Consider the following 13,786-nt stretch of genomic DNA (forward strand, 5'->3'; position numbering starts at 1 on the left):
CTGAATCGCAGACCTTTATAGATATGACTTCTTATATAAGAAACTTTTTTCGATAGAGGATGAGCAGACGCCTATGACAAAGCTGACTGAGGAATTTTGATTTTGAAACCGAACACCGCTCCTTCAGTTGTCCACCACTTAGAGTATCTCATCACGTGTCTTAAGTAAACAAACACAAAATATTTTGGTACTTAAAGTCCTTTTTCTAAGGGTCCATAAAACTTCTTTTTTTTTATTTTTAGCAGTGCATTCTTTCATCGATTTGAGGTGAGTTTTGCTTTTATTTTCTGATACTATCTAAACTCTTTCGTATTTGTATTGTTATTGCTTATGTCATGGTATCCAGCTCCTTAATATTTTGTGCATGCAGTCACTTGGTTGTAAGGGAATGACTTCCACCAGCTGTCTTCAGAGCACAAAATTGGTGTACCCATTTCGCTTTTTTCTTCTTAAAAGCGAGAGAATGATGTCCTTCCTTCGCGTGCGTCTTTTCGGCACAGAGGGTACCAAATTTGCCAAATCCATCTCTCCCAGCTGGCACACAACGTTATCTTGACGTTTATCTAAAGTTCACAACATCCATATAACGTTAGATGGACGTTGAAACAATGTTGTGTGCGCCAGCTGGGTGAATTCTCGATACTTCTCTTGACAGTTATTCTAATAATTACAACGTATTTTCGAGAATAGAGTTATTGAAAAATTGGCATTGAAATGTTGGAGCGTCGGCAGTTGATAACGGTCGTTGCGGGAGGTCTCGTACTAGCAATTCTCTTCTTCGTGATTGGTTACTTTTCTCGACCCACTGGATGTAATAATGATGGTGATAGGAAAGGCGCGAAAAGTGGAATGTCAATCAAAGAGTTGGATGAAGCTCACCAAAGTATCGTTAATCTGATGAAAACTGACCAGCTCAAGAAAAACATGCAGTATAATTTTGAATTATTTTTCAAAAAAATCATAACTTTCTGATTCTTGATGGCTGCAATGATCCCAAACCATCGTTTGTTAAAATGCTGAAACTTATCAATTTGTCATCAATTTATCAAACAATAAACTACCCTCTTTTAACTAAATCTTTCACAGGCGTAGCGAGATACCCTGCAAAATTTATGAGGGAGTGCAGACGTTTATGACATATTCATTATCTTTTGATTAAACAAAGACATAACTACAGTGTCGTAAAAACCGCTCTCATCCATAAATTTTGCAAGGTATCTCGCTACGCCTATGCTTTTAACATTTTCAAAATCTTTTTGTGGTTTTTTAGCTACTTCGCCAAACATGCACACGTGGCATCCACACCGAGGACGTTCGAAAATTCGCAGGAGATCTTCAACCGCTTCACTAAGTATGGATTCAAAGCAACTTTCCACAACTACACAACACTGTTGGCATATTCCAAAAGAGATGATCCCAACTTCGTGTACGTGAAAGAAGGTTAGGGTTTATTCATTCTATCTCATTCTTTAAAATAATTCAGATAGAAATATATTCTACAATTTGACGATCTGGTAGTCTCTTAAAGATTAATTCCAGCAATGCCATTCGCTTAAGTGTTCACCTTGTTTTCGAAATGAGTTCATAAGAAGTTTACACCATTATGATGCAATAATAATCACCTTGGTAATGGTTTCCAAACGAGGTAGTCGTTGCACTTCAGAATAATTTAGGGAGAGGTTAAGTGCAAAAGTGACATAAGAATGAAATGCTTCATTATAGGTGCACCCTCATTTTTTCAGGTTCCAAGACATTATTCAAATCACGTGACATGGAAATCATTCATAAAGATTTGGGAGAGGGAGACGACACTTCCCTTCCGCCTTTTCACGCATATTCCATGAACGGGGCTGCGCGGGTAAGTGTCACGTGACCAAGTTGTTTTCTTCAATATATCATGAGTTTGTCCTATTTTCAAAGAACCAATTCTTTTTTCACTTTTAGTAGCCGACGATTGTCTAAAGACATGAAACTTTGAGTATTACAAAAAATGAAATAATTCTTTTCTTCTTGATGGTTAGGTAACTTCTTTTATCTTAATAAATGGTCTCAACTATTTTCTATTGTACAGGGGAAGGATTTGGTGTATGCAAATTTTGGGCGTGACAAAGATTTTCAAAAGTTGATTTCATTGGGTGTTAACGTTACTGATCGCATTGTGTTGACCAAATATGGTATGGGTGGACGTGCTGGAAAGGTATGGAACATTTTCATATTTTATGATAACCTTGATCGAGATATTTTTCGAGTTTAATGTCGTTTTTAGTGTCAAAAATCCCGGAAAATGCAACGGAATCTTAGCACGGGAAGTGGAATCTTATATAGGACGGCATTCATTCCATTGAAAAGCTAACGTGTAATCAGAGTACGGTAAAATCGCTAACAACTTATTGTGCGTGAGTATACTTGCGTGTTATTGTAAGCAAAATATTAGCGAGTTAAAGTATAGTGCTATATTTGCCTCGATTTGAATTACAACTTATTGGTTAACAGGTATATTACTTGACTTTCGTGGGGAAGATTGGCTTCCATGTGCGTTCTAGCTCTTCACATAGATTTTACAAAAAAAGTACGATACAATGAATATCGATAGGTAAATCACGACAACAGAAGAATTTCTTTTAGCATTCGTTCACGTTGCGGAACTTTCTACAGGCTAATTGGCATTCAAGGCAGACTTACCCAGCTTATTTTCTAGAACGAATAATCAAGCGGAAACTCGTTCTAGAAGCAAAGTTGATTTCTTTATGAACTGTGTCTGTCCTGCCCTTGGGTTGGCCTATAGAAAAGTTCCGTAGCGTGAACAAAGTCTAAAGGAGCTACGTCCTTCTACGTGATCTATCGATGCTTAACCTCGCTCTCATCCTGATACTATTACGTGGCCACCTTTTTTGAAATTCTCTTCGACAAAGCGTTTTATGTGTTGAATCAGTCCTTTTTTTATTTAATTATAACACTCTTCTCTTTTTTCAGGTGTTGATGGCGGAGAAATACGGAGCTGCAGGGATTCTCATCTATGCCGATCCCAAACAATATGCACCAGTATTGAGTGAGAAGTTTCCCAACGGCCGCTGGTTGTCCGATGATGGGGTTCAAAGAGGGTCAGTCATGAGTCGTGTCAACGGTGTTCCTGAAGGCGATCCTATGTCCGGTGGCTACCCTGCCAAAGGTTTGTGCTAAAAAAGAGCCCTGTTCAACGAAAACTCCCAATTATCCCCGAATAATCAACTGGACGCTGAAGAAAATTCCATTTCTTAATTTTGCTCCAAAAATATATTACAAAACTATTAAAGGTAGCTCAAAAAACCGACAATGAGTTTAATCATTTCGATTTCACCAAATCCGTATTAATATTTTCCAGAAGAGTGAGCAAATGAAGGGCTAAATACAAATGCTCAGTTCGATCTTTCAGATTGGGCATATCGTCCGGATGATGTATCTGAAGTGGAAGGAATTTCCAAAATTCCATCTCAACCCATCGCCGCATCTGATGCTGAACAGTTATTGAGGTATCAAGCAATCGACAAACTTCTGTCTTGGTCTGAAGGTTGTCATAGTGTCCCATATTTCAAAAAATCCCCATGATGAGATACAGTGAGTGATCACATTGTATGTGGAGAAGGAATTGCGTGTTGCACATAGAGAAAGTGTCTTCTTCGCATCTATTGTTTCATTTTCAAAATAAAGTTAAAACACTTGCGTATTTATAAACTGTTAGTCCTTAATTTACACAAAACAGAAAGAAGAATGAATACATACTCTTGTCTCCCGAATAAGCAGGGGGTAGGAAAATTTTCTAAATTTTAATAAGTGGGGGGATGGAATAAGAGGGGGGTAATTTGAATACATAATTTTTTTTTAACTGATAGCAACTTCAACAACAAAAAAGAAACTTTAACAAATGAACACGTAAAATAAGAACCAATACTAACAAAAAGGAAAATTTTAACAAGTTTAAGATCTCTCTACACTGTAATAAAATATTAAATTATTCGAATTTAATAAGCGGGGGGGGGGTGTTTAATAAAAGCGAGGGGGGTTGGGATTTTTTTTCTCAAAATAATTAGCGGGGGGATGTCTATTCGGGAGACAAGTATAGGGGTGGTACAGTTACGGTCAGAGTTGTGGATGGTGAAATTTGTCGTTCTTTTTTAATTGCGAAGTAGGCACTTTTCTCCCCTCGTTGTTTTGATCTCTTAATATCCGAAATAACTAGAAGAGAAAATACGCACCACCACATTCATTATTATTACCCCTGTTCAATAAACATTGTTTTTCTTTCATTCAGTTATCTCGGAGGTGAAGAAGTGGTGGATGATGAAGATGGTTGGAGGGGAACGTTGAATGTCACTTCGTATCGATATGGTCCTCTCAATAATACTGCATTGTGAGTTGCATTGTTTTTAGTAAATTTCGTAAGTAGAAATTTTAAGAAGCGATGGTTTTATCATTGTCCTTATAAAAAGATCCCGGTCTGGAAGCCTTTTGTTTCTTTCCATTGTTTCTTACTTCAACTTGCGTTGAGAAATTAGTTTGTTTTGCTCACTTTTTGATCATATGATTAAATCCTAAACCAACGCCAAGAAGAGTAATTGATAACGTGATAAAAAAACTGAGCAGATCGATTTTCGTCTTTTGATAATGATAAAGGAAAAAGCTAACAAAAAGTTAAAACAATAACTTTCCAGATCAGTGTTTTTATCAGGACTATGGTTTTATTTGGGGTTAGATTTTTGGTAAAACTGGGCTTTCAGTTGAATTGGGTTGCAATCATCATATTTGGGTTTAAATGGAATTAGGGTTTAAGGTTTAAGATTTAAGTTGGAATGATGTTTAGATTGAGTCGGGTTAGGGTTAATTTGGGGTTTGAACTAAGCTGATTTTTGGACTCAATTTGTTTTTACAAATATCGCAAAGCACACGCTTGGGCTGTATCTTGTAGATCAATACGGGATTTGTAAAATTGTCTTTCACGGGGAGAGGGTTAAAATTGGGTTTTTGGTTTGTTAGTATTTGAATTGAATTTTGTTTTTTGTTTTGGGATTTGAGTTGATTATATGCACAGTGTTTGTTGTTTTAGTATTTTGATTGAATTTGGGCTTTAGTTCATATGGTGTTGGGTTAAGTTGGGTTGGGTTTCTAATGGATATTGGGGATTGATTTCGTGAAGGGGTTTAATCTAATGAAGGGGGTTTGGATTGAATTTTCTAGCTAAAATAGGCCTTCAGTTCGATTAGGATTTCAGTTGAATTGGCCAGGCTTAGCTTTGGGTTAAAGTCAAATTGTGGTTGGATTAAGTTGCAGTTTAGGTTGAATTGGCGTTTGAATTAGATTGACTTTAGAGTTAAATTCCAGTTTCAATCTATGATTTTCATGATGGTTTCCTGTAAAAAGCTGCTTCACTAATTTCTTTTAACGCTTCACAATTCAAACATAGGAAAGTCGATCTGGTGGTCAACAACGAGAACAAAATCACCGGCATTCGAAATGTGTGCGGATTTATGAAAGGAAATGTGGAGCCAGGTAATGAATATTAGAAGAAAGAGAGTGATAGTTCTCCGATGAACGGAGCAGGTCCTACGCATCCGATGTCCTATGAAATTATTTCCCTTACATGACTCTGCTAATTCGTGCTCGAACGACTCGGAACTATTAACTGCACCTGGTTCAACTGGTGTTTAAAGGAAGTATCATACTAGAATATTACCACAATATTAAATTTAAAACATCTCCATCGTTGAGAATATTAGGTCTCTGTGGTTGATGAGCTTGATCTCGATCTGTTGTACTTGCTGTCGAGATTACTTCCAAAATGCAACTTTTTCTCCCCACTTCATTAGGGTAATATACGGTGAACTTTCGCTAATTTAAATCTCTATTACTCAAATCTTTCTATAATTCGAACTAAAATATTGGTCCCTTCAACTGTAATGTAATATGATGGCCTTTCTGGAATTCTTTGAAACTCCCTCATTTTTTGTAGACCGCTACGTCATGTTAGGGAATCATATCGATTCATGGGTGAAGGGAGCGGTGGACGCAACCAGTGGGACCACAGTCATGATGGAAATCGCACGTGTGATCGGTCAAAAGTCAAAAACCGGTACGTTGGTTTTAACTTGATCTTTCAAAATAATATTCATTACTGCAAGTCCAGGTGGCACGTTTTCGTCCACAAATGTATATCTATCACTTTACCATGTTTTCAAATGAATATGATGATTACTTTAAAAGTCGTTTTCAATGATAAAAATAAACTTCTTTGAGGACTTAACAAAATTTAGATTAATCTTAATCCAAATTTTATGTGATCGTTAACATTTTTGACTATTTAGCAATCATAGTAATCTAATATTGTCACTTTTCTTTCACGACAGGATGGCGACCACGACGTTCCATCATGCTTTGCGGTTGGGATGCAGAGGAGTCGGGGAAGATCGGCTCCATCGAGTTCGTGGAGGAATTTTACAGTCAACTACATGATAAAGTGGTAGCTTACATTAATATCGATTCAGCTGTAGCAGGTAAAAGATATTCTCTGAGAAGGTTTTATAGTAGGAAATATGGAACAGAAAAAAGAGTTCGGAGTTGTCCAGAAATCGAAAAAAAAAGAATGGTTTAAATCTTTTTGGACCTACCTAACCTATGTTCGTCTGTTCGTTCGTTCGTTTTTGCACAAAGATAGGCAAGGTTCTCTAAAAAGTTGCTCAAGCTGTTTTTTCCGGAATTTTTTCTCTGCCGAAAAAATCGAATTTTCTTATTTGGGAAAATTCTCTTTCGTCACTTTTAGGGAAAAATGCGCATTTTTCGCGATTGACTTGGTTTTTTTTTTGAACTTTTGAATAGTGATATAAAATTCTGATGGAGCTCGATTTTCGAATAAATAATTCTGGACAAAAAGTGCCTAGAAATGTTTTTTTTTGACTTTTGGGAAAATCACTCTTTTATCGTCGATAGGGAAATCACGCTAAAATATATATTCACCCCCAGTATCTACGATTATAAGTCATACGGCATTATTACAGGTCGATATTGTAATTTGAACTGTGATACTCATGGTATTCTATTCGAGCTGCTGACCACACTTTTTTACTCTCTTGCTATTTGTCCTATTGTAATCTGACCCTCATCGTCAGGTAGGTCCATTCAGCATGTTGCTTGTTCTAATTTACTTCCTTTTAATGAATGAATGTAATCCATGACTTAAAGAAATCATGTTTCAGGCTATAAACCGTTATTGCGGTACATATTTTAGTTGAAAATTACAAAGACCAACCGTAAAATATATAAGATTTTGATTTTTTGCCAGCAGAATTATCGGGATATTAAAACGGGATATAAATTGTATTGAACTTGTAATCTATGTTTAATTGTATTAAACTTCGACAGGAAACAACTCACTTCGAACCTCTGCAAGTCCGCTTTTGCACGATCTGATGTTTGGCGTGCACAAAAGCGTGCGTGACCCATATCGTGACGAGAGCGTGTTCGACCGGTGCAAGATTGAATATCAAAACAAAGAAGATGAGAAGAACCATCTAATTTATCCGTTGACTTCGGGAAGCGATTATTTTCCATTCCACAAATTTATGGGAATCCCCTCCATTGATATGATGTACAGCCAGTCCGACTTGGTAAGAGATTAGTCATTTATTTAATCATACACTTGGTGACATATAAATAATAAATATATTTTCCTCACCTTTAATAAGGTGAGAGAATATGCGGAAACACGTACTTGAGATTGTGGGGTTTACCATGAAACAACAACCTTTCTTTATCTCTTATATGGATTCCTTTCTTTCTCATGACCAAAGCCTTGGTTTGAATTGTGATCTCGACTTCTCGAAAATAATTATGCAAAAATAGCTGGGAGTTTTACTTAGGACCGCAGAAGGTTTCTGAAGACCAAATCTCAAACCATCTGATAATTCCCTTAAAGGTAAAACAACCAAACTCTAGGAAGAACACACTTTGATTTCAAATTCACATCTCTGTCTTCCGCACTTTAGGATAAGATCTACAACACGTCATATTACCCACAATACCATTCGCTACACGACACCATCTACTGGATGGAAACGTTTGTCGACAGCGAATACAAAATACATCTCACCGCCGCTAAGGTTGGCTTGCTGTATTTATTGAGGTTGGCTGATTACCCTCTCATTCCATTCACCATGGCCAGATATGTGAACACGCTTTCTAAGGGAGCTGAGCATTTGAAAGATACAATCAAGAATGAGCACAAGTTGGATGATCAAGCTATCATTAAATGTAAGTTTTTCGTTTGAGATGATTCCTACCGAATGAAATTTTTGAAATGATACATGACCGAAATTAAGAACATTTGTGGAGTGGCCTAAAATAGCAAAACAATCTTGATGAGATCGTAAAGAATCTAAGAAACGTCACATTTTAAAATCAAGTTCAAAACTTGGCCATAATTTACTTGGTATGATTTACAAAGTTGTGATGGCTTGATACTACCGAGTTTATGTATCGGAGGATATCGAGAGCGACGGTAAGTGAGATTGATACAAAACAAAGTCGATAGTTGATGTACGGCTCTATATCGCCTTTGCTCACCTAAACAGACGACGGTATTTTGGTGTTTTTACCGTCGTCGAGCAAAATGGACGGTGATTTTGGAGGCATGTCAACTTTGCTTTATACCGTCCCTCTCGATTTATCTCGAATACATAAACTCGCTATTTTTGAGGTTAGGCATGCCGTATAATTATGAATGACAAAAGGATAATTTAGAGTCTAGTGAGCTTTAACCAATCATGTTTCGTTTTTTTTGGACCTACCTCGGAGGTCCTTTTAATCTAACCCGTTAATACAATCTTGTGGAGCCCAATTTTCGAAAAATAACTTTTGTACTTTCTGTAAAATTGCTTCAATAGTTTTTTTTCTGATTTTTGGCAAAAATATAGAGGATAAGTAAAGTTCAAGCACAGAAGCGTTTGAGAATTTAATTTCAATTTTTACTGATGATGGTGATCGGAAGACACCGAAACGCCTAAAATATATGTTTTGAATTTTATTCAAATAAAATGAAAACGTTTCTATGCTTCACCTTCACGTTGAAAATAGTCAGGAGGATCAATCAATTTAATACAAGACAAGATTCTCTAAAAAGCAGTTGAAAAACTCTGAAGCAGTTTTCTCCGGTAAATTCGATTTGGCCGTAAAAATCAGACTTTCTTATTTGGGGAAATTCCCTTCTGTTATTCTTAGGGAAAATTAGCATTTCTCGGTATTTTTTCTGATCATGTTCTGATTTTCTAATTTGTATTTTTCTTTTTACTGTTGCCATGTTATCTATGTTCTATTTCTATTTTCTATCAAGTTGCTCCATTCAGCATGTAGCTTGTTCATCTATGATCTTAGTTAGTTGTTAATCAAACTCGCAGATTGACTATTGCGGTTGATCATTTTTTAGTCGGCACACTTTTGTATATTCATAAGTCTTATCTTTCACCACTATAGTATTCAAGCCATTGGACGATGGAGTCGAAAGTTTTTCGAGAGCTGTTTCCACCTTCACTGCTTTCCTCACAAATGAAGATAACATGAAGAGGGATGAGTAAGTGTTTTTCCGATTAATGCATGTGTATATTGGTCCTGCGAAAATGAAGATCTTAGACAGGTCTTACCAGGCCTAATGCGTTCTACGAAAGATAGTAAGGACCCTAAAGGCTGACTCTCTACTAGATAGATTTTTGGACCTACCCCGGTGGAGGTCCTATAAATTAACCTGTGTTTGTTCGTCCGTCCGTTCGTCCGTCCGTTCGTTCGTCTGTTACCAACTTTTCTCAGGATTGAATCATAGAAATCTTTTGATTTTTGGTGCAAAGGTGCAAAATGGTGGTGGCCAAAATGTGACGGAGCCCGATTTTCGAAAAAAAAATTTTTTGGGTAAATTTGGGCCAAAAAACGGCTAAAAAACGGGTTTTTTGGACTTTGTGAAAAATTGGATCATTAATTTTTTCTGATTTTTTGCATGAAAGTAGGGTACCATCATAGGTAAAAGATGGCTCAAGCAGAATTTTGCAAAAAAAATTTGTTGGCTTAAAAAACGCATGTTTATCTATAAGAATGACTATTAATAAGCATACATCAATGTTCTTAGTCAAATTACTCAATTTCTTTATGAGATAGATGTTTTTTTTTGCTCATGAGGGCTTACTTTTAGAGTATGTGTGTTTAGACATGAAATTTTGGTTGCTTAGCGTGTTTTTATAGAAGAACTGGCCAAATTCTATATTTTTTTATAAGCACATTATCAATTACTTAGGTATTAGCTTTTCTCGAGATTGGCTCTTTCATTGTTTATGATTTTTTGCACAAAGATGCATAACTATAAACCCTCGAATGTGAAGGAGCCCGATTTTCGAAAAAAAATGTTTTTGGGCAAATTTAGGCCAAAAAACGGCTAAAAAAGGGTTTTTTGGACTTTGTGAAATATTGGATCATTGTTTTTTTCTGATTTTTTTGCATGAAAGTAGGTAAAAGATGGCTCAAGCAGATTTTTGTAAAAAATGTAAAAAAGATTTTTTCAGCTCAAAAAACGCATCTTTATTTATAAGTATCACTATTAATAAGCATACATCAATGTTCTTAGCCAAATTATTACTCAATTTTTTGATGATGTGTAGATGTTTTTTTTGCTCACGAAGTCTTCAATATGAAAGATTATTTCAAGAGCATGAAATTTTGGTTTCTAAACGTTTTTTTTATAAGAAACAAACGACTAATTTTAATAGATCGTCACTATTTGTGTTGTGAATGATTGTTTAACGGTAATGCTCACGTAGATATCAATTATATTTGTTAAATTTATAACCAGGTAGGTCCATAAAAGTATCACTTGTTTAATATAAATTTTATTTTCCCGACATCTCCCTCTCAAAATATGCATTTTTCGAGCTTGCTATATAGGATTGTACACACCCAATACTCTTCTTGATGTCCGTTACTTCGTTATTTCAGTGCGATGTTTATGCGAATGGTGAACGACAAGCTAGCTCAATTGGAGAAAGGTTTCACTTACCCTGGTGGAGTTCCAGGAAGACCCCAACTCAAGTAGGTTTTCTTTGACATGTTTGCTTGTTTGCAAGTATTGCATGAATAAAGCTATACAGATTCGGAGGTGATGAAGACCAAAATTTACCTTTCCAAAAGAAAATGTTTCACAACTGAAACCAGAAGCTAGAGAAATTGCAATGCCAAAAAATGTATACATAAAAATCATTGATGGAAATAGTTCTGAAAAAATGCTCGAATACTACCATCATCCAGGCCTAGTGTAAAAACTGCCACTTAGTACACATCCATCTAGCCCACACCAACATTCACACATCTAGTTCTATAGATGCTTCTTGTTATGTCCAGGTCGTCAGGCGATCAGAACAAGTGAAAGTGTAGAAAACATGGGAAAGAACACCCCCGTCTATTTTTCAAATTTCAAGATCAGTCTTCTGGGATTAAAAAAGTTAATATTTTTGTCTGGTGAGAAGGATCTTTATTATGATACGGAACCCCGGGGGAGGGCAGTGGGTTTACCAACTGACGGTATGTGCGGCGAAAAAATTGGCTTTTAGAATCACACCCTTACAGTGCAGAAAAAAATCGGTGAAATTCATACCCTTACAGTGCATTTTTTCAAATTTTAAACTCTTTTAGAGCAAAAAAAATCAACATTTTCGAGCAAAAATTTGCAATTTTTCCCAGATTTGCTGAAATTTCCACCCTTACAGTGCATTTATCAAAAGTCCACCCTTACAGTGCATTTCTGATATTTTGAAAAACATACCTTTAACCGCCGCACATACCCGTCGGTCAATTTGCCTGACTGCCCCCCCCCGGGTACGGAACACTCCGATTCTCGCATCGATCTTTTTCGCTAGTGATTTTTGAGCAGACGGCAATTCTTTTTCGCGACTTTTCTGTATCGATCTTTCAATTGGTCAATTTTCAGCCTTAAAATGAAAGCCGTTAAAACATGTGTTTGCTTCTTTTTTGAATATTTTCAAGAATGCTTTAAATTGAACACCCGCTCGCTTTTTCTTTTTCATTTTTAAATATCAAGTTTTCAAATTTTCAAAGCTATTCAAGTTCTTTCAAAGTCACCCTCGTATGTCTGCACGATGTCTAGCCACGATCGCTGAATTACTCCCAGCATAAGAATAGTTTTACAAGATACTCTTTAATGTGGTATTTCTTAACGATGCGAGATTTTTTTCTTTGCCAATAGATTAAAAAAAGGCAGTTTTGATCTGATTTGCTTTCGGAATAACTCTATTTTTCTTGAAAATCGCTTTTTTCTTTGCTTTTTCTTTTTTTATATAACTTTTTCCTTGGAAAATACAAGGAATTGTATTGGTCGATTTTCCTTGAAAAATACAAGGAAAATTCCCTTTGCCAAATATTGTTTACCGCAATTGTCCTTCCAAAATTTAATAAATTTGCTCTGCATGATCTTCCTTGGGAATTACTGGTAAATTTCTTAATTCATCTTTGATTCAAAAACATTATTGTTCATTTTCCTTGGAAAATACAAGACATTATTTACATATCTATCATAAAAGTAAAAAAAATAACATTTGATTTCTCAAAAATGACAGCGAGTGAAGCGAGCTTGATTATCATGGTAAAGAGTCGTGTCGGACGAGGCCGATACGGCTAGTGGTATATAGCAGATTTCATCGGGGTTTATATAGTGATAAAAATGAAGTCATTGATGAAGATGTTTTTCTTTTTAGACATTACCTGATGACGTCATCAGCATACAGCAAGTTCAAAGCATGTCCGCTTCCTGCACTGTCCGATCTTTTACCGGAATTAACAAAAGACAATTTCAAGAAATTTAAGATTCAAATGTCAATTACGACATCTTTGATAAGAGCAGTTGCTGAAAGTCTACTGGCTGATCTTTAATGTTTTAAATTTTTGTTATCTTTTTTATGTTTTCACGAATGTGTAAGATATACGCTGCATTGGAGAATCGAGAAAATAATCAAATATCCTTCATAACAACCCGCAAATTCATCAACCCGTAAATTATGCTTTTTATTTTTTAGACACTTTAAGCATCAAATTGTTCTTAACCTGTTCTGTTTTGGCAATATTGAGGCATTGTAAACTTTCACCAGGCTCAACATAGCTCACTGTTCTTATAAAAAAGTGCGTAAAGGTATAACCATCGGATGATTTTGTGCACCCTTGGATATTCACCATACACACGAAACTTTGAAATTAATCTCGATATTGAAATTTTTGTAAACTACTCAATTATCTCTTATCCTTTTAATTAGGAGGCATTGATAACATACCCATTGTGTAACTAATTATTGTCTTTTAATGATTTGAATCGGCTTGTACTTAGAGAAACAGATGGAAACAGGAACAGCATGATAGCGATTCGAGGAAAAACTTCTTAAGTCTATTCGCTTAAGGTGTGCACTAATTGTTGTTTTGCTTGTCATTTTCTAATCAATGCTTCAATTCAATTCTAACAAACTTGTTGTCAAAAAGATTTTTCGGTACTAGCAGTGTCATAATATATTGGCACTTTTGGCTAATTTACAATTTTTCGAAAATTGAAGTTCGAGCGAGAATGTCAATTTTTAGGCCTTCAACTTGATTTCATCGAGTCTTTCGATCTGGGAGGGATTTATTGGTTTCTAGGCTATATTTCAATCCCTACTGGACCATTTTTGAACTTTTGGATCCTCAGATCCTAAGTTCGTAAGTCTTAAGTCTAGCGTTAAAACTCAGA

The 13,786-nt window shown here is 35.9% G+C and overlaps 1 protein-coding gene across 1 annotated transcript; it reads left to right on the forward strand.

Moving 5' to 3' along the window:
* Positions 1 to 215: 215 nt before the first annotated feature.
* LOC136815665 (glutamate carboxypeptidase 2-like) lies at positions 216 to 13,052 on the forward strand. Its single transcript, XM_067072112.1, has 16 exons — positions 216 to 267; positions 691 to 929; positions 1,271 to 1,440; positions 1,743 to 1,858; positions 2,072 to 2,197; positions 2,974 to 3,169; positions 3,413 to 3,509; positions 4,289 to 4,387; positions 5,438 to 5,523; positions 5,984 to 6,103; positions 6,378 to 6,524; positions 7,390 to 7,634; positions 8,013 to 8,277; positions 9,496 to 9,592; positions 10,999 to 11,091; positions 12,771 to 13,052. Exons 2-16 carry the CDS (start codon positions 715 to 717, stop codon positions 12,943 to 12,945), a joined length of 2,247 nt encoding a protein of 748 aa, XP_066928213.1. The 5' UTR covers positions 216 to 267; positions 691 to 714; the 3' UTR covers positions 12,946 to 13,052.
* The last annotated feature ends 734 nt before the right edge of the window (positions 13,053 to 13,786 follow it).

Source organism: Clytia hemisphaerica, unplaced genomic scaffold (assembly GCF_902728285.1).
Source record: "Clytia hemisphaerica strain Z4C2 unplaced genomic scaffold, Clytia hemisphaerica genome assembly, whole genome shotgun sequence".
NCBI classification, from domain to species: domain Eukaryota; kingdom Metazoa; phylum Cnidaria; class Hydrozoa; order Leptothecata; family Clytiidae; genus Clytia; species Clytia hemisphaerica.

Excerpts from the sequence above, each read along its gene's own strand:
- LOC136815665 (XM_067072112.1), top strand. The coding sequence starts at position 715 with ATGTTGGAGCGTCGGCAGTTGATAACGGTCGTTGCGGGAGGTCTCGTA. Across the intron at positions 4,388-5,437 it reads CCTCTCAATAATACTGCATT|GAAAGTCGATCTGGTGGTCA; the intron begins GTGAGTTGCATT and ends ATTCAAACATAG. Across the intron at positions 6,525-7,389 it reads TATCGATTCAGCTGTAGCAG|GAAACAACTCACTTCGAACC; the intron begins GTAAAAGATATT and ends AAACTTCGACAG.